The sequence below is a fragment of the Onychostruthus taczanowskii genome, unplaced genomic scaffold (genome assembly GCF_017590055.1).
Source record: "Onychostruthus taczanowskii isolate IOZ18803 unplaced genomic scaffold, ASM1759005v1 scaffold23, whole genome shotgun sequence".
Taxonomy (NCBI): domain Eukaryota; kingdom Metazoa; phylum Chordata; class Aves; order Passeriformes; family Passeridae; genus Onychostruthus; species Onychostruthus taczanowskii.
This window is the reverse complement of record NW_024499573.1, coordinates 12,442,964-12,467,748: the sequence shown is the minus strand read 5'-3', so window position 1 is coordinate 12,467,748 and position 24,785 is coordinate 12,442,964. Positions and strand designations below refer to the sequence as shown.

The following is a 24,785-nucleotide window of genomic DNA, read 5'->3' as shown; positions in this document are numbered from 1 at the left end:
TTCAGAAAATCCTACTCTTCTAGAACAGTTCTTCTCTGAGGGTAGGAGGGAATACTGCAAAGCAGATTCTGGGTAATTGTCACTCACTGCCTGTGGCAAGCATCCATATCTGAGATTATCCTATAAATTCTACATGCAGCTCAAGTTCCGTGGATTTGTTGGCAATATTACAAGTCAATTATTGAAATAGTTGTTAAAGAGTGAGTGTTGACAGTGCTATTCAGGCTGTAACGACCATTGTAATCTAAAAACTTCCAAGGAGCTTTATTATTTCCAAAGAGAAATGTATGTTCTTACACTGAAAGGTAATTTGGTTGGAATAATACATTTCATTTATAATGAGTACATCCTAAACTAAAGCTGCCTCACTGAACATTATTCACTTCCTAAGGATGGCACACTGCTGCCTCTATGGACAGGACATCAGTGTGTGTTACAGATTAAACAGGACTACTGGTTTTCACCAAAATGTACAGACCTTTGGTATAACTCTTTGTGAAGAAACATTGGAAAGAGAGTTAAGAGCCTTGGCCTTGTAAGGACTGTGTTAGGAAGAGTTTTAGCATGTAACAGGGAACAGACAGGCTGGCATGGCAGTAAGTTCTTTAAGTTTTTTTTTTAGAGAAAAAATATTTAGAAATAAGTTTCAGCTAAATTTCACAATTATTTTAATTGCAGAAAACAGCTCTAAATTCTTTTTGATGCAATAACTGTAATGAGTACTATTTTAAGAATCCACCCAAGGCTCTAGTCATGAAAGAACATGTGCTTGGCTGGGTTGCATTCACTCTGTAAAATAAAACTGATGTTCTACTTGCTGCTTTAAAGAGAAAATCTCCATTCATTTTCCTCCATGCCAGAATTCCATGATGGCTGTGATAAGTATCCTAGTTTTCCATGGGAAGAAAATCAGAAGAGAAACAAGCTGTAATTACCTATGGAAAAACTAAATAAAGTAAAGAAAGAAATTGTCAGGAGAAAAGGCATACTAGTGCCTTTTTGATCAAGATTAAAAAAAAATATTCTGCTCAATTCTAAAGTGTGTCCATAGCATTTTTGATGTTCATCTACTAGGTGTTACCATTTTCTGATGTACATTGTACAACAAATAAGTCTCTAAGAGCAGGCCAATACTGGGGTGTTGTGGTTCAACCCCAGCCAGCGCTAAGCGCCAGGCAGCCACTTGCTCACTCCCCGTCAGCAGGATCATGGAGAGAATCAGAAGGATACAGGTGAGGAAAGTCATGCGTTGAGATAAAGGGAGACTGATAAGGAAAGCAAAAGCCCCACTCACAAGCAAGGCTAAACAAGGAATTTTTCCCACCTTTCCTGTGGGCAGGCAAATGTTCAGCCATCCCCAGGAGAGCAGGGCCCCGTCGCACATAGTGGTGACTTGGGAAAACAAATGCCATCACTCCAAACATTCCTCCCTTCTTCCTTCTTCCCTCCATTTGGTATACTGAGGATGATGTCATAGGGTCTGGAACATCCCTTTGGTCAGCTGGGATCACCTGCTCTGACTGTGTCTCCTCCCAAGCTCCCATGCACCCCCAATTTCCTTGCCAGCCTGGCAAGGAAATAGCAGAGAAGGCCTTGGCTCTGTGCAAGCCCTGTCCAGCAACAACAAAAACACCTCTGTATTATCAACCCGGTGTTCAGCACAAATCCAAAACAGAGCCCCATACCAGCCACTGTGAAAAAAATTAGCTCTACCCCAGCCCAAACCAGGACATAGAGTAAGAACTAGTGTCCAAGAGCTTCTCCTATGTTTAAGTGACTTGCATGCTCAGAAAGAAATTAGAAAAAAATTAACTGCTACAAGTTACCATATAGCAAGCCAAATTTTAAGAGGATTGATTCCAATTAAAGATGATCATCTGCTTTCTTTGATGTATAAAAATAGCCAAAACATGGCCAAAAATGTGGTGTAGTCAGTGTTTGCATGAGAACGACCTATTGAGCATACACCAATGTAGCCTCTCAAGAGCTTAGTATCTAATTCTACATCTTCTACATCTATCTATCTTCTAGAAGTAGATATTAAAATACCAATAAAATAAAAAAATCTTTTTTCCTACAATTATATTCTGTTATTACCTTTTCTTTGAGTACAAATATAGAGTTCATAAGAAACCATATAAATTTTAGTGAACCAATAAATTTTGATCCTAATATAGATGTATACTATATTGCCTGTATAAGAGCAGTAAGCCCATTGTTTTGGCAATAAGCCAAGGCACTGCTGGATAAATTAAAATGCAACCCTTTCATCACTGCTTGATTTAGCAATTAATTGACATCAAACTAGGAAACATGCACTAGGCAGAGTACAGAATGTGATTTCTCCATATTAGTACCCTAAATTCTTTTATTGCATATCTATATAGTAGGCAGGATTAACACTAATAGGATTTCCTCTATTTACAAAAAAAAAAAAAATCCCTAGTCATGTTAAAGTGTTATTTTGCAGATGCATTCAGCATAGATAAGATATTCCTTCACTCTTAATATAAATATGACAACATTAATAATGACAAGCCTTGAGAAAATAAGTGTGTGACAATTAATAAAAAAAAAGTGGGTTAGACATGAGGGACTTTTCTTTGTTGATGATGACAGGGCTCAACCTATAAATTACTAGTGTAAGAGGAGTATTCTGAGAAAAGACAACCGTTAAGGTAAATTACAAAATCTAAATGAGACCCTGGGGACTAGGGAGATAATGATGTAAATCTAATCTGAGATGTGGGCTGAGGCACAAATATATAGGTGAAAAGCGAAGCTTCGATTTGATACAAGAAAAAGGAAATGTTTGAGAAATGATCTGTAAGTTATATGTGACCTCAGAGAACAATTCATCCATCATTCAGTTAACTGCTGACAGCTTGCTTTCCCTGGGGAGTTAATTTGATGGCAACCACCTGCCCTTAGCTGTCATTTTGATAGGAGCTGAGAAGCTTATTCCTGCCACAATCAAGCTTTTGGCACTCACCTGGCACCCAGCATGCACACAAATAGGTGTCTGTCACTATGGGACAGAGAGGGCCACCAAGAGTGGACCAGAGAAATCAATGTGGCCATTAAGGAAGCTCTTGGTCAGCTCCCAGCATGGCCCTGGGAAGGGCATCTGGATGCTTTGACAGCTGAGCCACCCCTCTGCCCCTGCCAGCATTGGTTCATCAGTGGCACAGGGGCCTGCCCCAGCAGCATGTGAAGGTTTGGGCCCCTGCAGCACGCTGGCCTTTGTGTGGTTAGTGCCTGGGAGCAGCTTATTAAACATTAGGAAATTAAACATTAGGAATCTGGAAATAGGTGCATATGAAGTAAAAGTTGGCAGGAAGGTTAAATGGACAGCTTAAACTTTCAAGCTGCAAAATACAACAAAATTAACAGGAAAAATTAGGAATGAAAGGAAGGGAAGAAGAAAATAGATTAGAAGACAGCAGAATGAACTTTGGGTCCTATTCTGATTTGACAAAGAACTTCTTTCAGAAGACTTCTGGGTTTTTTTACAAAAGCTCTGGGTTTTTTTGTACTTCAGTCTTCACATACATGCTATAGTTCTGATTCCATTTTTTCTGGAAAGAGAGCTCAAACACTCTTGTCCCCTTTTGGAAAGGTATGATGATTTTGTTTTGATTTTCAGCCCAGAAGTAAGTTTTACCAATGAGGAAATAAAAACGGGCAGATACACACTCTCTGGTCTTCTGCATGTTGGCCTCAAAAGTGAATTCCTTCAGGTATTTATAAAAGCCACAATCCTTTCATAGTGCTACAATCACCTAAGAAGGCCAAGATATATTTATGTAAATTTTGGAATTTACAGTAGAAGACTAGACCATATTTAGTTTTTTTCTTTCTAATCTCAGCTCTAAGCTGTGTTTGATTGCTGCTGTGATGGATCCTTTCCCCTGTTGTGCCTCAGAGTAGAAGAAAAGGGAGAGTTAATGCTGATCCCTATATTCTAACCATTCAAGGACCAAAGATGCTCCTTTGGGATGAAGATTAGAACTTCTTTTCTAAGGCAGACTTTGATGCTGTTATTATTTCTTGTTGAATTCAGTTACCTATGATATGTGCCTCCTGAGAACTTTGAAAAGGCACTGCTTGCACAGGTTGTATGTAGTCAGCACACCCCCAAGAAATATTCCTTACTTTTCTAAAGAGAGTGTTTACTTCCTGCTTCTTTCATATGCCAGTCTCTTACAGTGGGTGGTGGAAGTTTAATTTCTCATTTTCTTTTCTTATTTTGCTTTAGTATACTTATGAAGGAACCTGTGCTTTGGAAAGGGACAGTAATCTTCATCACAAATTATATATAACTTCAGCTAATCAACATTTGCTTGGAAAATTTGCATTTCCTATAAATGAAACCATATATAACTTGCATAATGCTTTTTCACAGAAAAGCTATTTTCTTTCTATGGAAAGGCTTGCTCTGATGTAAGTCCCTTGAAGCTGGTGGTAAAAGTGAAGTTACAAGTTAATGATACATAGTACCAGAGAATATTGTGTGAAGTATTGAACACTGAATTGCAGAAAGCTATGTAGATATATGAAATGTATTTGTTATTAGTGATATGGTATTTATGGACTAAGAAAGGTCATCTTTTTCAGATGAGTGTCAAGATACTTGATTTCTTTCCAGATGAATTTTCAGAGTAGAACTTAAGGTACAACTTCAAGATTATCACTGAAGCCCCAGACAGATGTTACTACATATATATGCATGCATGATTATTGATTTCAGTTTAAGAATTCTAGAATTCTCTCACACACAGAATAAATGGTTGAACGCCAATGCCTCTTACTAAATTTTCTATTTTTATTTACTAAGAAATGTATTTTATTGTTTGGAAATCATTCTTATACCATGTATCAGGATAAGCAGATAATTTAGAGCATAGCAGGTACTTTGCTTTAAAGGAGAATGAGGTAAGAGAAAAATTTATTTCAGTTCATTTGTGGAAATTGTGTTCAATGTATTTGAAGATGTTTTAGATAATGAATTTTTGTACTCTCAGATCATACCTGAACTTGATCCCCTCAAAATCTGTGGCAACACTTTCTGTTTCTTTAATGGAGCTACAGTTTCTTTTAGAGAGGCTTGGGTGTGTAAGGGAGAGAAGGAGCTTTACAATTAAAACTGTTATGTGGTAGTCTGACTTAAAAGTACTCAGGACTTGTCAAAGAAACTAGCAATTAACTCTGAACTCTGTAAAATTTCAGTCCTTAAATACAAAAGAGAGATCTCTTCCATTTGTAATTATCCTTATGCTTTAAAAAATAGGCTCCAGATAAAGGAAAGCATTTCCTTTCATTAAACCCCATGAGTACTGTTAGATGGAAAGGTCATTACTATGAAAATATTGTTCAGTTTAAAACCTCAGTGTGATTCTGTTAGGAAAAACCGCACAAATACATAATTCATTATTGAAAATTCCTCCACTTGTGCATAGCAGAGTCATAGGAAAGGTTTTTTAGGTGCAGAAGCTGGTGAAAAAGGTTTGGAAACCAGCAGAGAGAGGGTTTTGGGGAAGGAAGATGTGATGTCAGTTAGCCCTAGATGGATTCAGAGGTGTGGAAGACTGAAGATTAGATGACAATAAACTCAGAAATATGAACTGTAGCATTTTGGACATACTGTGCATTCCTCAGTGCCTTTGGAGTAAGAGATTGTTCAGGTAAGACACTGACCTTCATGCTGTAACACACCCTTGGCCAGAAGGTTAGCCCAACAGGACCAATCCAGATTCCTCCTAGAGATCTGATTTTCTCCTCAAGGGGTATGTGAAACCAGCAAGTGTATTGCTGCTTTACAGGGAAACATTTTGAAAAGGATTCATGTCATTTAAGTGCACAAAGTCCTACAGTAGGAGTATTTTAATTTGGAAGTCTTGACTCTCCCAACATAATTTAAAAAAAAATAATTTCTAATAATGCTATATTAACAGAGTTACAGTAAATCCAGTATCTGGAAGGCCTTTTCCTGGCCTCTCCTCTTTCAGAGTTCTTGAATGTAAAATTGCAGTGATGTCTCATAGACCAAAACAAAAAAAAGGGTCTGAGGAGAACAGAATGTAAGTCTAGTTCTGGCAGGGTCAGCCAAGCCAGACTGCATTAAGGACATCTTATTGGTCAAAAAGAAGGGATTGCATCTTCATTTGGGTTTATGTCTGACAGTTGTACTGCTGTGACTTGCAGTGTAATTTTTTGACATAAAAAGTTCACTATTATGGCATAACAGACTAGTATTTTATTGTTCATAGGATATTCCAAACTGTTTAAATTTTGCAGCTACTTGGTCTAAAGTAGTTGGATAGTGATTGTTTATTTTAAAAGATCGTTTTAGACAGTTACCCAAAATACTAGTTTTCCTTGCTGTTCAACTAATTTTCAGGTTTTTTACTGTAAACTATATTTTAGGAGATTAAAGTATGTATTGTTTGAAACTCTCATCACAATATTCATGTCACTGAAAGCTTGGCTGCCTGTTTTCTCTGCAGACTTATGTAAATTTTCAGGGACCTTGTGTGAATGGAAGGAGTCTGAATTTGTGTCCATGGTAATCTGTTCAATGTGTAGAGGAAGTTACAATGGCCTTAGCCCATGAAAAGGATCAGTTGTTTTCATGGAAAGCAGTCAAGACATGCTTTGAATTCAGATAGTCAACTTAATCAGAGCTGGACTTTGTTTCATAAGGGTTTCTCTTTGAAAGAGCTGAATGCTGGTCACCTGCTACAATCAAAATACATCATTCATCTGTAAAGGGGCATAAAAATTTAACAGTTAGCTGAAGAATGGATACATCTCTGAAACAAAGGGGAAAAAGTCCTGCAGTAATTTAGAATCTCTACATGGGCATGTAGAATCATGAAAATGCCACAGCTATCAGGACTCATTACCTGCATTCAGCCATGGGCAGCTGAGTTAATTCTTCCTGTGCTTCTTTAGGAATGGGAGTCCAGCTGTGCTTCTCCTCGCTGGCTTCCTGGCTGTGGTGGGAGTTCTGCTTGGGCAGGACTGGCCAGCACACCTGATAGGCAGAGAGAGGTTTGAGCAAATGTGGAATTTTTTCCAAAGAGTTGTATCGGCCATCAGAGGACATAACAAGAATTCAAGTCTAGTCCTCCACCTCAGACAAAATGGTTTTGTGTGGTACAGCTTATAGCTGTGGTAAGAATAAAATGATTGAAACTATATTTCTCTTTTGTCTTTATTAAAATAAATAATGTAACATTTGGTGGTTTTTCCCTGTGTTTAAATGAAATTACAGTACAAATACTAGGAGAAGTATCATTAGGCAACCTATATTTATTTGGCTATTCAGTAAAGATTTCATTTGAAATATTGACTAATACATGTCTCAGCTTCATCTCCTTCAGCTAGTGAAAGATATTTCTGCTTCATATCTTAATTAATCTGCTGCAGAATATTTCCAGAGATTAAAGGTAGATTTGTATGAGGGATGGCTTGTGTTTGATGATGAGAAGGACGACAAGGTTAAAACCAATAAATACAATAATGTAAGAAAATTAACAGTTTGTTATTCATGCAAGGTTTTTTTGCAATACCTATCAAGTGCTACTTGAACAGTTTCCACATTACCAGTGTTAGCTAAATAGATTTCCCTTATTGTTGCATGAAGCTGCATTTAGAGAGCATTGTAACTACATTTCTTGGCCTTTGTTGAAAATGTCATTACCCAACAGCTTTACAGTGGGAAGAGACAGATCTTGCAATGCAGAGCTCTGAATTAAGACAGCAAGGACACTGGGTACTTACCCCAATCCAATTTAAGAGCTGTAAATTCACAAAATTATTTTCATAAGAAGTACTGTGCCCTGTGTGTGTCCACCAGTGGAGATGTGGACATTAAAACTGTAATGGGAAACATGGTAGCTGCTCAAGGTGTAAGAGAGAAGACCATTGGTGGACAATCACAGTGTAAACAGCAACATAATCTCATCCAGCCAGAGGAAAAACACTTAAGTACTGTTATGGCTTGCATTTTTACTGGAAATTTAAGTTTTCTTCCTCCATAGGAGCAGACAATAGCAGCAAGGATTTCCTTAAAAGTTGAAACAAAAGAGCATAGGCAAAGGTATACTGTTAGGGAGTATCTCAGATGTTTTCTACAGAGGAAATAGGGATCAATGGCCAGATCAGGCTATTCTCTTGGTTCTCCACATCAAGCACAATTGGATAAAGCAGAATTTCTGGAAACTGTTCAGGGGGAAAAGCAATATTAACAATAATAGTCACCTAAATAAAACTTTATAGAGTAATTGTGTTGAACTGTACAGTGAGAAATCATTGAAAATGCTCTTGTCCACAGCATAAAGAGTGTACTCTGCAGTGTTGGTTAGGCCAAAATCTGCTCTACCCTATTCTTTTACTTGGGTAGTGAAAGACAGTAGTGAAAGACAGTTGTCTAAAACCAGCATTTGCTCTCTGAACAAAGATTGCAACACAAAAGTAAGCATCATGTGATCCCAGTTCTATAAGGTAGCTGCATCTGATGGATCTGAGGTTTTTCCTTCTGTTAGGTATTTCACTTCACAGTCATGTTTTGCTTCCCTGATAGAATTTCAGAGATCTAAGGGGCACATTGCTAAAGGGCATTTAGGGACATACTCCTGTGAATTGAAGCAAGGGAAGAGTCAGTCATATCACTTTCTCCAGCAATCCTCTGAAAGTTAACTTCATTGTTTACCTGGACATAAAAGTAAATTGTCTATCACAGAACAGTAAGTGATAATTATTTTAAGTTTAAATAGTACTTGTATTTTATCTAGGCAAAATGCTGCCACTGTTTCAAATACCATGCATCATTCATGTGTGGTATGCAAGTAGTAGGAATGGCCATGTTGGGTCATCTCTGAATTCAGTTTTGTGTGACAGAGGCCACTCCAGAGGTTTCAGAAGAATGGGTGTGAAATCATACAGTAGGTAGAAGTTAAATACTCCCCAATCTTTTCTCATATTTCTCATCTGTGCTACCTTTTAAAATGTGTTGTGATAAGACCAAGTATTCCTGATATCCTTACAGTTATTTCAGTCCTCATTTAACGGTTATCCTGAGCAGTTTCTTGCAGTGATAATTGCCTAGACAGATGTGAATAAAGTGAATCCTTTCACTGTTTTTTTTACTTTCGGCCTCCTCATTAATGACCCCAGGTGTTCTTGTTCTTCCAAAGAGAGGGGAACAGAAGTTCCGTTTTCATCTTCGCAACATTCATTACTCTTTATATTTGTTTTCTTTACAAACAAGCATTCTTAAATTTTTCCTTCTCCTTATCTAGAACTTTTCTGTGGCCACTTTCATCAATGTTCCCTCTCTCCCATGTTATTGTGCTTAGTTGTTTTCAAGAAGGCAAGTTCAGTACAGAATGCAGTTTTCCAGATGAAACCACACTGATGGTTTGTTTTAAGGGGCAATAATATTTGTTCTTCACCATTTCTCAAATATTTCCAAATTGAGGCATGGACTCCAGCTGTAGATTGAATGAAGAACTTAATTTAGCTGTCCAGATGCCCTGGTCTGTGCTATCAGCTGATAAAATTAATTAGAAACCCAACAAAGTAAAAGCAGGAGCTTTTTTCTGTGCTTTTTAAAATTACTTTTTGCTGCTACTTCTGTCAAAGCTAATCATCATTTGGCAATGTTACACATTTTCCTTGCCTGTTAGAGCTCTTTGAATTTCTTGAAACCACAGTCTTACCTAATCTGATTAAGTGAAACCTCAGTGCATCACAAGATTTTGCCATGTCCTCTTGGATCTTATAACCATTTTGCTTTCTGGAAAATTAGTAGACAATTGGAAGAAATGTTGCATTGCTATTTAAACTGGAAATATTTTTATTTTGGGGAACTCTTTAAAAAGACTGTGCATTTAATTACTAAATGTAGGTGTCATTGTACTATTTTGCCACCCATGCTGTTCCTTGAGTGTCAATTTGAATTATGGTGCCATCATCACTCTTTAATGACTCATCTGCTGTTCACTGGGTAACCTGTCTGCTGTGCATATTAGAAGAAAGGATTTGGCTTGTTTGTGTTCAAGAGGTACTTTTCAGATTTGCACCAGCAGTGTTACTCTAAGCTTTGTCCTGCTGGGCCATTTATCCATTTTAAATGTGGCCATTGATGTCATAGTGGTTTGTTACATTGTGCTGATTATTTCATCCTGTTCCCCCTTAGGACTTCAATTTGCTTTTCTTTGCTAGCCTTTGTGACATAGCCACATATATGCATATTTGTACATAAAATATATATATATGCACACAGTATATCTGTTATTAAGGCTGAGACTTTTTCTTTATACACACAGTATATCTGTTATTAAGGCTCAGGCTTGTTCTTTTAGAGTCAGCTGCAAGTTCCTGTCCTCTCAGCAGTTTTATTTTCCACAAGGCAGTCTCCAGTTCCCAGAAGTTTAAACCTTCATTGCCCACTCAAAGTGAGTTTTAGCACTCTGTTCATTTTGTCTGTTTGGGCCTGCACCCTTAAATTCAAAAATTTATAAGAAAGAGAGAGAGAGTTTCTTCTAAGGCTATAGGTAAACTTCCAGGCTGTTCCCTATTCATAGCTCTGCATTGCTAGGCGGGATATGTAAGTCAGGCTTCCTCCCGAGCACAATGGCAGAAGTGTCTAAATGGCCCTTGGACAAAGCGCCCTAATTATGTGCCCAAGGAGTGCTCACTGCAGACACTCTGAATCCAGCCTATTGAAGTTTTTTCTTTATATAAATATTCATAAGAGAGAGGGGGACAGGCAGACATGCTTCACAAGCTGCTAATTAATGCCTTTACCCATGGTTTTATTGCTCTACACCTAAACCAAGGACAGGATGTGTTTATCAAGGGCTTTGAGGATTTGGGGAGCCTGCAGTGGGAGTTCAGTGTTAAAATCCTCTTCTGGTACTAATTCTTTATCACTGAAGAGCCAAAACCTCTTAGCTCTGTTGGAAGTTGAGATCTGAACAGGCAAGGAGTTTAGGCAGGTGAATTCCCAATGAGAGAATAACTTGATCTGTCCTGGTGTAAATACACAAGCCTCTTTAGTGAATTGAAACCTAAGTACAAGATTCAAGCATGCTCATGCTACTAACTTACTATGAATTTTTGGATAATGTTTTCTGGATTCTGGTTGCTGTTAATTAATGGACCAATTAATTAATAAATTTATTGTCTATAAAAATAATTCAATCCTGGTACATAAGTAATTGCATGTTCTTCTAGTTAGGTACATTGTACTTAACATTTCAGTGTTTAGTTTGTAAGACAAATTTGCCTGTGAATCACAGTGACATTTCCAGGCTTCCAGATTTTAATTTCAAAGATTTAATTTCTCAATATTAGAAAGTCACAGTCAATTTGCAGTTGGTTATTGAGTGTTGACAGCTGACTGCCACAAGTATGAACTTCCAGTTGTATTGAACTAATGGGAGCCTAGGAGGAGTTCTGCAATAGGATTCTCAGTTCAAACTGTGTTACACGCTCAGGGTAGGATTGCAAGTAACAAGAGGTCAGAACCTCCATTTTGTGGTTCAGTGCACAAATTAAGGCTTTTCATGGAGTGCCACCACCACCTGAGACCTGTGAAAATGCTTTTTACTGCCTTAGTTGAAGATTGGATTATATGGGGAAATGGTTATTGCAGGAAGGTGAAATTTCATGTTTACGTGATTTTTCAAACCATGTTTCCATCATCTTATGGGGCTATTATTTCCACATCTTGAGTCAAATCTTGCTTAACTCCGTTTATGTCTCCTGACAGAACTGGCATTAGAAATGAAAGAATATGAAATAACAAAATAACGTTGTGGGTTTGTTTTCTGAAATCAAAAATCTGCATTGTCTGCTATTACTGTTATGTAAAATGTGCATAAAGTAGACATTAGGAGGATGGGTAGGTGATGGTTGTATGCCACTGTATAGTGGTTTTGTGCTCTGTCTGCATTCACATGGGCCTTACATTTCCTCCCAGTAAGATTTGCCATCCCACTCCAAGATGAAGAGCATATTGATTAAGTACGCAAGATGCATTGACTGTATAGATTGTGCAAAATATCTGATCAAAACATCTTTCTACTTCCAAATATTATTAGTATCTGAATTCCAAAATTGTCTTTGAAGTTCCAGTTTTGTAGGTGATTTCTACAGGACTAAGATGAGATTCCTATTTCCTTCATGGTACTGTCTTGGGCATACATAAACCATGAGACAGACTTTGACCCTAAAACTATATCAAATGGTCACTACAGAGTCGATAACAAGTAACTGAAGAGAATTAAAAATTAAGTCAAAAAAGCAAATGTGAAGAAAATAATTTTTAAATTGGCCTGCCTGACCTTATTTTATTTGATATCCCTCCCACACACACACTTTTTTTTTAGTTAAATCTGTATGAGAAAAGAAAAAAATCAAGTGTCAATATTGCTGTAGTTAGCTACAATAAACAATCACATCCAGGCTCAATCAGTACACCATGTTGTTTTCAGCAATCTGTGAAAGTAAAAATATTGTTCTGTAGAACAAGACACCATATTTGTGTATATTTGAAGAAGTAGGGGACCAGATACTGAGCATTTGCTTTTTAAAACACAAATAAAATATGCTGCTCAGCGAAAGCTTAGTGTGAGCTCTCAGTGCCTGGACTGTATGACAGCAGTGGTACAGCACCCTACCTGCATGGTACAGGAGCTGGCAAAGCACAGAGGAAAGCCCAGACCATCCTCTGGAACTTCAAGCCATCCACCTTTTTTTGGTACTCTTATTTTATGTGACTTTCCAAAGTAATAATAGAAGATAAAACAATGTCATTTAATCTGTCTGTATTGACTTTTAAATTTTTGAAATGAACTTCTGAATACTGAAGTGAAATGATATCCCACCAAAGGCAGAGGCCATACTAATCTAACTTGGGACTGTGTGTCCTTGGTAGCTGTAAGATCTAGATGAGGATTATGGGAACCTCAGCCCCATCCAACAACAACACCCTCCTCATCAGTCAGCCCCTTCCAGCTGCTGCCATCTCTGAGCAAAGCCCCAAGATCTGGGAGAAATTCTGGCTAAGCACACTAATTTTTTTTTTTTTTCTGATCTATGTGCCATATACTTATTTTTTCCAGTAATTTCCTGGTTTAGGTTGTGCCACAGAGGTTAAATTCAATATACATTTCAAATATGTTGTTGTGAAATCTCACTTAGAGATAGTACTAGAACTGCACTTAAAATCAATAGGTATGGTTTGGCTTATTCAACAGTGAGTTTCCAAAGGATTTTGTAATTTTACACAGCAGGTGTCAGACTGAAAAGTGACACTTAGGCAAAAGACCCAAGTCCAAAGTTATCCAAGTCCTGAAAATGCTGAGAAATAATGCCTGACTTTTCAGATCCTTCATTTTTTTCCCTGAAAGTCTGCTGAATGCTTAAAATTCTGCTTTAGAGTTTGTTAAAAATGTCTTAGTCTGGATGGGCAAGGAGCTGCCTGGAGTCTTTTTCATACCTAACACATATCTAATTTTAAAAATTAATGACTTTTCAGGCACCCTTTAAAAATTAAACAATATCAGAATAGGTTAAAGTACACATTTGTAGTGTTAAGCTCCATATAAGCTATTGCTGACTCTAATTCTCCTTTTCACTGCATCTTACTGGCTTGAAAACTCCATGAATATCAGGAGACAGGTTCTTCTTCCTCTGACTGGGGAGAGGTGAATCTATGGGGCAATTGCTCCTTAAAAGCACGAAAAAGGCAAGGACAAGGCATCTGCAGGGGCAGAGGGAAGGTACTGCCCTGTGCTCGTGGCAAGGGCAACTGAGGATCTGAAGGGTAAAAGGCAGCATAGATTGTGTATCAACCCAGTGTATTGTTAAATACCATATCATGAATGAATTTTAAAGTAATTGCATTATTCGGATTATTTTCTCTGCAATCTCCCTTATGCCACTATATTAATAATTCTGCTGAAGTCTAGTAAAAAATAGAAAATTATTAAAAAATCATAACACAAACCCATAAGTACATGTCTTTGTTTTGACTTTGGTTTGTGTTTCTAGTGTGCCAGTGTTTGTCACATTTTTCTCTGTTGTCTCTATCAATCATGAGACACTGTTTTCTTTTACAATTATGTGTTTCTGTGATGAGTTGCAATAAGGAAATGGCTAAAGAAAAAGAATAAACATGACATTTAATCATGATGTTATCATAAGGGAGAACAATATGTGTGTGAATGCATTTATATACCCCTTTTTGTCAAATCCTTATAGATGAACATTTATGTAGACATGCTGATGCACATATATAATATAATTGTTAGGATCTGTCAGAAAATGGTAGGTTGTATATTGGTTTACATGTTTTTATTTGTTTTGTTTTTCATTATGTTTTCATCGTGTTTTTCATTATGTTTGTATATATTTTATGAAATAGAGACATATTTTTAGAGATGTGCAGTTGCTATTGGGTTTTCATGATGAGCTTTGGAATTTTTCAGTCTTGATATTGTGGTGTGTAGTTTCCTCAAGGGAGTAGAATAATGTTGGTATTGTTTTATAAAAGGTATGTGGCATAATCCCTAGACTTATTTGAATACTTATAGGAAAATCATCCAGAGCAACCTCTCTCTTCCCCATGGTTATTGGAAAATAATTTCATTGAGACTGTAATATGACTGGAGGGATAATGGTTGAGTAGAATTTGCAATTCCTGCATCAAATAAATGGGAAAGGAAAATATATAATCATTAAATTAATTCCTCCAGTAAGGAATGTCTTTCTCTCAATAACCCATCCACCAGCATATTCAAAGGATACAGTCTAAGGCTGTTAATTCAGGTCCCCAAGATGATTTTAGACATTGAAATATTTTGCAAAAGACAAAGTTTCTAACAGCTTGACTTCACAATCCCTACTGTGCTAAAAAAGCATTTATTTCAGTAAATGCTCCTTTGAGGCAGCTTGCATAAGGTTTTCTCTCAAGAGTTTCAGATAAATATTGCCAAAGATTTAGAGCTTTACTAGTTGGTAGCTGCTAACAGACAGAGAGGCATTGAAGAAACATAGTAATTAAAAAAAACCCATAACTTTCCAAAAACCAGTTAAATGTGAACTCTGGGATTTTGGAAATAGGAGTTAAATTTCTTTTGTTTTTCATTGCACTTTTATCACAATATTTCTTGCTTGAAAGGGAATTGTGAATGTTTTTACATTTAGCTGTGAAATATAAGAAGCAGTGCTCATAGTCTTCACTCTTAATTGTATTTATTACAGTACTTGACACATGATTTCACTAGAAATTGGGATCATTTGAGTTATTGGAATGCCTAGAATGTTGAAAAGGATTATGCAAATAAAATTATTTTACCTGTACTACTTATGTTTAAAAAAAGCTCAGTTGTTTTTATCTCCTTCTTACTTCTCTGGTACTGCTGTAAGAAAAATAAATTAATTTTGAAATCAAATGTCCATAGTCTCCCTTACTTGATTAATTTCTTATTTGTTCATGTCTGGTCTGGATGTACTTTTTATTTGTATGATTCCATGAATTTACATGTCTTGCGTTAACAGACTCTCTGGGTATGGGGAAAAGAATCTGGGTAGCAACAGAGTTATAAAAAGGTGTTAGGAATCACTCCTTTTTACCTGCTTGTTGTTTTTTTAAATATCAGTTCCAATTTCTGTCATAAACACCACCTCAGTTCATACATGGCACAATGGTGTAACATTTTTGGGGAATTATAGTCTTCCTAAGTCCCTCCTGCTTTTGGCTTTGGAAACCTTTTTAGGTGCTTCAGCAGCAATCTAGGCCTGTAGTTTTGCAAGGCTATCTCATTCTCCAGTCCTTAAATTATTGATAAATCTTTGTGTTTAGCCCAAGGTCTTCACAAGCACTTAATTTAATTTACCTGTGCTTGTTCAAAGATGAGCACTGGTAGGTACCACTCTCCATCTAAAAGCTGTGTGTTACCTTGGTTTCGGTGAGCAGACACTTCAGTACTGTGTTGGTGACCAGAGAAGCCCTAAAGCTTGCTATGGATAATGCTTCATCTGTTGGGAAATGGCTGTGTGGGAGGCTGAACTCTATCAGACCGTTTGGGTGTACAAGATGCCAAGTGGAAGGAGACATTTAACATTTCCTACTACTTGGCCTGTAGTCAGAGTGAAGGTGGCAGCCTGTAATTTAACCTTGTTGAATCATACCCCTAGAGTATCCCTCCCAATTTCCACTGGCAGCTTAGGAATTTCAGGGCCACCTGAAAACCTCAGCATGTAAAATTCCAGAGGAGTAGAACCTAAATTGGTCCAACTGGAGTCCATGTTACCTTTGCATGTACAAATGCATTTGAAAATTGATTAAACAAGATTTATAAATCTTAGCTGATGCCATAGGTATTATATTTTTAATTCATGGCACTATTCACTGTAAAGCTGTGACAGGTAAGTAAGCAGTGTACCTGTTAATACTCTAGTGCTTAATAATAGCTACTTTTAAATTAAAATAGTCAGTATTTTTCTTCTAATTTTTTTTAACTTAAACAAAATTTGTTGTAGTAAATAAACACAACAATCGCCAAATTGTAAGAAGAGTTTTATCTTGGTTTTATATTTAGTGCAAAAAAAGTCTCATTTGTCAATGGGTATTGGAATGAGCAGCCTACACTCCAGCATGATGGAGGGGACTGACTCTCTTTATATATACCTGATCATGTACCAAAACCTTATATAAGCCTACACACAAGAAACTGTGTGTAAAAAAAAAATTTTTAAATTTCACTAAGGGTGGGAGTGTTCTCAGACAGGTCTTGACAGAAGACTTAGACACTTTGATGTTCAGGGAAAAAGAATATATGAAATTGTAGAGGAGGGTTATTAAAGTATTTCTGTGTTAAGAATTTTACAGATGGCATTACAGAATGAAATACATTCATGAGAAGAGGGAGGCCTTACTCAGGCAAATGTAGATCATTCTGCTAAAGTGATTTATAGTTAGCAACTGTCTTTTAAAACTTCAAGACTGTTACCAGATTGTGTTCTGAATCTTCTCATTTCCTCTGTCAGTATAAATTAGAGTTATTTCAGTTGAGGCAATGAAGCTACACCATCATAAGATTGATGAAAGATATAGAAGTGGATTCTATGACAATCCTGTCAATGAAAGACGCTAAAATAAGTAAATTAAAATTGTGGGAGAAGCAATCCATTTGTCATCAGATGTGATTTTGGAGTTTGACCTCTGTTTAATGTTCTCAGAAGCAGAATCTGTATAATGAAACTCTATCCAATAATCTATTTAATTGTATTCTTTTAATATTTGACAAGCACCAAGCATATATTTTTTTAATTTTTTAAAATTTATTATCATGCCATTTTTGCAGTTTGTCTTCCTCTCTGTAACTTCTTTGCAGCAATTTTGTCTGGTGTCCCACTTCTTAGCCACTAGCCATGCACATATTCTCTTTCAGCTACCCTGTATAAGCATTGCTGCTACCCTACCATTTTAGCTCATTCTACAATTGCTAATTCTTCTCCAGTGAAGATATGTGTATCTTAATCTACAAATAAGCTACTTGCCTGACAACCTGTCTTTATTAATAACCAATGCCAACTGACAAGGCAAGTGGATTAAAAGAGGGCAGATATGCAATGAGAATTTCTTAATATAATGATACCGGTTTGATCAGTAGACTTCGTGAGCCAAAAGTGGTGTCACTATGTTTAAGAAGTGTTTGTGGATTTCTCCTTCACAGATTTAAAATAATTTCCAAACCTCTGTAATCCTCTGATATTCATAGCTTCTTCGGTCAGTAATACCAGTGTGGATAGCTGAGCTCTCATGAGACACAACTGGCTTGAAACAAGAGCCTCTGTGTTCCTCAAAGAGAAGATTATCACAGTTTTCAGTGATTGCTCATCCTTGCTGCTATTCTGAGAGTTCCTGTGCACTTTCTTGGCCTAAGAACCATGCATTGACTCTTCCCCATGTAAATTGGACTTTTACTACCGACAAAGCCTTTATCTCCATCACTATATTGCATTGCCATTATCCACTTATACCAGATGAACGCTTATAACTTTAGAATCTGTCCTCTTTGCTCTCAAATTAGATTTTAGGAGGAAAATATTGAATGGACCGTGTATTCCAGGACCAAATCATGTTTGTAATCTAAATGCATAGCTCATAATATGTCTACCCATACTGCACATGCAGAACACCAGTGTCCTATTTGTAGATCTCACTAATGCTGACATTACTTAATGTGTCCCAGTTCCCATAAATAAGTCATTCTGGTATCAAAATCTCAAATGCCAGCTCCACTGCAGGTGCAGCTCACAAGTTCAGGCTGAGTAGAGGTAAAACCACAAAGAGGTTGTCCCTTTTTCCTCTTGAGTCTGGCAGCTGGTATGTCTTGACACTGCTGTGGCACAAAGGACATAAAGGGTAAAATTACAGTATCCTGGGTATAAGTGTCAGTCCCAGATAATGCCTGAGCTTGTATCCTTTGTAGCAAAGCAGCACGTGGAGCGCAGCATCCCCAGCCTCTCGAGCGCCGTCCTTAGAAAGCCCTTTTGTACCAAGGCTTAGGAGAGCGATCTCTGGTGGGTACTTGGAGCTTGTTGCCTCAGCATCTCTGACAGGAATTTCCCCAATAGAATTCAGAGGTTTATTGTTGGTTCTTTTTTTTTTGGCACAGAGTGTCAAATCAACAGGATCTCCCTCACAGAAAATTCTTTCTGTTAATCATTAAAGCTAATCATTTTTCACCTATAGATATGCATAAACATATTGAGGATTAGAATGTTTCATTCACAGCACTAAATCAAAAGAAACTCAATTGAGGCCAGTAAGTACAAAAGGAATATCAGACTCATATCAGAAAGAAGAAAATCTGGTTATTTATACTTTTTAGACAGGAAAAAGTATCTACAAGATTGTATTACTCCTAGCACTATGCTTTAACCAGAGGTCATGTTCTCTCTTTGCCCTTGTGACTGAACATGAGACAGGGTCAGTCACAAATTAGTCTGTCCTGCTACCCCTGAATAGCAGGGGAGCATTTGCCACCATTATTTCTGATTTCATGGGCCTTGGGCACATACTGTTTCGATAGAATGTCAAAAGAAACAAGTCTTACAGCCTCAGACAGAAACATTTGACTTTGAAGGAGGGAAGTAAAAGGCGGGGGGGGCTGAGGAGGGGGGGGGAAGCATTTAATGGTATCTTGCATGTCTCCTTAATAGGCATAGAAGGATAATCATAAAACTGTTTAAAACATGATCCCAAAAGCAAGCTTCCCTGTTCTGTGAATAAATGAACATTTTATAGAAACGTTCAATTGCTTCCTGGAAACAAAAAAGAATATTTTGTATTTTTTGCTTCATAAAGCAACACCTCATCCAATAAAATTCAAACTATTTTAGGCACTGGCTGAAGACGTCAGTCAGTGTCACCGGAGTCATGCAGACTGTCAAGCTGATCAGGCTCAATCAGTATCATAGATTTACGCATAAAACCACAAACTTGACATCAGTTTTGCCTTTTATTTGTGAAGATGTTCTTCCCATCTTCATTTAAATTAAATGCAAGGAATTTAAATACAACATTTAAACAGAAGTACCTGCTGTCATATATCATCAGCAAAAGAGATGGTGATTTGTTAGCTTTAAATAAAATAAAACTAAAAAATAAAATAATTTCTTTCCAGCTGGTCTCTACATTGTTAGCTGTTTAACCTGACATTTTACACAGCAATAGAACGCATAGTTGTCTTTCCCAGGGCCATTTACACCAGCAGCTCAAAGGAACAATTGCTGCATGGCTTGACCTCACACTCACACAGCACTTTCCTCCACCACTCATGCTAGCTATGAATCTTTGGTCATTTCCCATGTTTTTCCATGTATTTAAAGTGCAAAAAGACAAGTCCAAAACCACTGAGTCCCTGCAGATGCAAGAAGGTTCACGGCTCTGACTGTGCTGTGGAGGGGCTGTGGATGCACAGCTGGCAAATAACAGAGGAAAGAAGGTGTATCAACTTCTGACACCTCCTGAAATCTTTAAAAACTTTCTGTAAGATTTACTGGGTCTGTAAGTGTGTAACACACCAAACAAAGTGAACCTTGCCCTTTTTTTTCCTTATTCATTGAAATTATTACTGTTCATCAGAACTCCCTGTAAAATTTAAAAAGCAGTGGGAAGCTCTCATGCTCAGGCCCTGCTTAGTTTGCATGTGACTGCTCAACAGATTTCAGGAAGTAACAATTAAGAGGACAATGGATAAAGGAGGAAACTAGAGACATTATCTAACAGCTGTGAATCACAATTTACACAGCTTTCTTTTCCATAATTAATTGAATGACCAGGCACAATGCACATTGACTTGGAAATGTGGTCCAAAGACACCTTTGGTGCATATAAATCCTTTTCCACTGTCCTTACTTACCTGTGAGATTTGATCTTAGTCAGGAGTGAAAGTTGTGAATTGTTACAAGGGATAGTTTGGTATTTTTGGGAGGGGGGGAGAAGGAGATGAAAAAAATAGGAAAGGACAATCACATCACATGGAGGAGGTAGAAGTCTAGTGAATTTAGTAAAATATGGGCTTCAGATAGGTAGCAGAAAGTCACTGTAAGACACACAAACATGTAAACTTGCAAATAGGAATTATGATTTAACCTCCTGTAACCAGTACTACATTTCTGCATGAGAGATAAAGAAATGAATGTTATGAAACTGTTTCATTAAATTATTTATTGCAGAGTATGAGCTGAATTCTGTGGCATTTTGTCACAGAAGCAATCCATATATGTGTTCAACATGCTTGAGGGCAAATATTTCTTAGATAAGTTGTATTTTACTTCTCTAGAACAGTAATGACAGTTTATACTATGGCTCTACAAATTATGATCTCAAAAAACACATATCTGCAATTTACATGCCTTAGTAATTATTAGGGGGCATAGTCATCTATTTACACATATCACTCTGTTGCTAGAATTGCCCTAGAAGTGGCATAAAAAGAATAACAATGAGGGTTATTCAGTAGTCAAAGTAAGTCAATGAGCATTTATACACTTAGATATTTCTCTCTAGAAAAAACTATCATTTAAAAGTAACTAGTATCTAAACTTCTCTCTCCATCAAATATATGAACATACAACTGATACTTTATCTGAAATTATGCCAATGATAGAACACAATGAAAATAATTTTAATATTTTAGAATATTCACATTCAAATAGTGACTCATTTTATAATATTTTATTCATTATCTTTAACATCTATCTTGTATCAGCAGTACAAAGTTACAGAAAACATGTGAAGTCATGACCACACTGAAACAAAAGTTTAACTGCCATTGACATCCTGGTTATCTAGAATGGTTCTTCTAAAGGACATGATAAAACATGATTTCTTCGTGACAGAGTTGTATTAGTTTTAAAAGAGGAGGAATGGTTGTGGGAAGGAAGAAAGGTGTCATTGTTGTCTTACTGTAAAATTTTTGTACCGTCTTTGTAAATTCTCATGGGTAGCTCCTCACAGCCAGCTGACTCCTTCCTCCTCACAACAGCACCTCCAACTCTCTCTCAACTAGCTAGCTCACCTTTTTATAAAACTCAGCCTCAAAGGATATACCTGTGGCCTAACCTTTGGTAATTAGTACAGCTGCAACTCCTCAGGGGTGAGATTGCCTTTAGCACTATGTCTTATTCTTCTGCAATCCGGATGGATGGATGTTTGCTTTTCTTGTGTCCTTAATATGCTACAATGTTAGTGGTATTTAGATTCTGTTTAACCAGTACTTATCATTTGAGGTCCAAGATAAGGACAAAGTAAATTATTAATCATTAATTAAAACAATGATTATCTTGTTGGGGGCGGGGGGGGTGTCATCAACACTTCAAGGTCCTGTTAGGCTTCTAGTTTTAATTGTAAATTATTACTATTTTGCAGATTTGGTGTACGGATACTATAGACAACAGAGGAAATTGATTGAAGAGATTGATTGGTCATATACAGGTAAGCAAAACTGTCTATTGAATAACTTACTTCACTTTGATATTTGTGTGTTCATTGTTAAAATTTTTAAAGAGCCTCGTGTATCTGTATACCACTTACCATATGCCTAAACAATTGCTAAACTGCAGGAAGTGGAATCTGAAAAATACAGGAACTTTACAATAGGAGAGTATTTTCATCTATTTAGATTTGTATTTCAATCTACTTAGTAATAGATTACATCTATTACTTTTCGCAAGAGAAAGTCAGTCTTAAAACCTCAGCCTGAGACCTGAATTATTTGATGAAGGCTGGGCCAGTAAATTCTTAAGTGCTTTTTAATCATCTCAACATTATTGTTCTAGCAAATCTGAAAAGCAGTCAGAAAGGCTGAAACACGGCATAGCACGTTATGTGGAAAAGAACCCATCCATATACTGCATATGAACTTCTACCCTGTGCTTGTGAGCACTTGAGCATCCTTGCCAAGTCCCACCCTGACTCTCCTAAAAACTCAGTCACTTTGTCTCTCATTTGCTTGAGTAAGAAAGATATACCCCGAAATTCTTCATGACCGTTGTCTCATTAAAGAGCAATGGAAAATTCACAATTAGCTTCCTATGTCCTTACGTATAAGTCAAGTGATTTCAATAATACTAAAAACATAATTTTGTCCTAGGTATCTTTTGCCCAGCATGTAGGAATTGATTTCCTATGGATGTGTATAGGCTCTTACATTTTATATTGCTTAAGCTACTGTTTCAAAAATACCAAATTATGAAAAATAAGGACTGTCAGATTTCAGTTTTCCATAAAACTGATTCAAAATATGTTCCTGTAGTTAAGGAAAATTACACCATTCTTTTTATTTCTCTAACCCTCTTTCTCATTTTCAAGGCAAATTTTTATCTTCTAGTGTAAAACATATCTAACAAGTTTTAAACCTAGAGAGAATTTAAACAGGCTAGTCATAAACCCTTCAAAATGAGATTTATAATGAAAACTCCCACTTTCAGAGATTATAGTGCAAAATTCAAGCATAAGATCAATCAATACAGTATTTGATGTTCAAAGTCGATCCATTTTTTAATATTGTAGTTAGATGACTGTGGGGATAAACCTCCTGGATTCCTCGTGACCAGTGGGCAATGTTTAAAGGATAGCAAATAGGGTTTGTTTACGATATTGGGGTATATAGCTCTTCCCTAGACTGCACAGAGCACCCATGCACTGTGCAGCTGCTGCAGCATCCGTAGCTCACACTCATGGATATTTTGTATGGAAAAATAGCACAGAATTGGCATGTCAGCTGATCCATACCTGTTGTTTCTCTCCCTTAACCTGTGATGGATACCTGTGTGTTGTCATCTCAATTCATATGCTTTGCTCCAGTGACTTCCCAGCTGGCAAATCCTTTCTGCCCATTCAGACCTGTCCAGGAGCCCTGGCTAGCATCCTGCTGCTCCTGCAGCCACCCGCCCCAGCTGCATCCTGCCCTGCTCCTGATGCCTCACCGTGCCCTCTGCTGCACGAGCTCTGTGCACCCCCAGCATTCCTAAACTGCTGACTGCATGTGTGGTCAGAAACTGATCTTCAAAGCTTTTGGGGAAGGCTGCATGTAAATCAGACACTCGGAGCTTAGGGCTAGCAACTGAGTGTTATGGGATGCTTTGGTAAAATACCAGGTAATTGGTTCATGGCGTAGGTGGAATACACAAACCCAGTGTTCACTGATAAAAAGACAGCCTTCCTGAATGTGGAAAAAAATTGCAGCTTTTAACATTGTGCTTTGGAGGCATAAAGGTCTAGAGACTGAAGCATATGGGTTTTGATCTCCTTCATTTATAATAACTTAAATTTGTGTTCCTGAGGCAAGCAATATCAGGTACTGCATGTATGAGCACTGTACCTAGCACAGGCTTATGGTTGTGAGGCATAGACCAAAATGCACTTCTGAATGGATGAATGCTTTCCCAGTACATTTTTTTCCTCACACACCAGTTATATTCTACTGTCTTATAACCTTCTCACTCAAAGACTGAAAGTGAAAAATTTCATTGAAAGTGAAAAATTAGACTCAATGTGCCAATGAAGTGTTTTGAATGGGCCTGGGGATCCTGGAACCATAAAGTCTAATCCACCATGGGTAGGAGAGATCCAACTAGCTTGGTAAATTAACCTGAGTCTGAGCAATGTAATTCTCTATATGAAATAAGAAATTTCAGATACATCAGCCACAGTGGGTCAATATACTCCTTTACTGGAATGGTGCTGTGAGGTGAAAGTAAAATGGAGCTAGAGAGTTTTACCTGCTAAAATCATCCAATTTCTGAAGGTGAAGTTTCATAATAAAGTAATTACACATGTGGGAAATTAATGAGTCACCATCAGGTTTTGACTCTTGGATAAGTGTATAATGAAGTCATAAATGCTACTGGAAAGATTTTGTAATACTTCTAAGAGCTCTGTTTTAAGCCATGAACAAAACCTGCATTTGCATGCATTAATTTAATCTTTTGTGTCCTAACTTTGCATATATTTGCATAAACAAATACCATGTTAAAGAACTGGAAGGTACAAGTTTTGTTACAGATGCAGCCAATGTTTTCTGGAATAAGGGGATGCTGAAGCTAGCCTATTTGTAAAAAATACTTTATTTTAACAAGCTTTCATTATATTTTTCATTAAAGCAGTCACAGAAATTTTTAAAAATGTCACAAATATTTTCAAATGGTGTCATATGGCAAAAAGTGAATCCAACCATTTTTTGTTGCAGAAA

The 24,785-nt window shown here is 37.1% G+C and overlaps 1 protein-coding gene across 1 annotated transcript in view; it reads left to right on the top strand.

Annotated features, from left to right (window-relative positions):
- Window positions 1-24,785, top strand: part of PTPRZ1 (protein tyrosine phosphatase receptor type Z1) — a 122,069-nt gene that overhangs the window by 8,540 nt on the left and 88,744 nt on the right. The window contains exon 3 of the mRNA XM_041405332.1: window positions 21,962-22,027. Within this exon, the coding sequence (XP_041261266.1) occupies window positions 21,962-22,027 (66 nt within the window). The remainder of the gene's footprint in view (window positions 1-21,961; window positions 22,028-24,785) is intronic.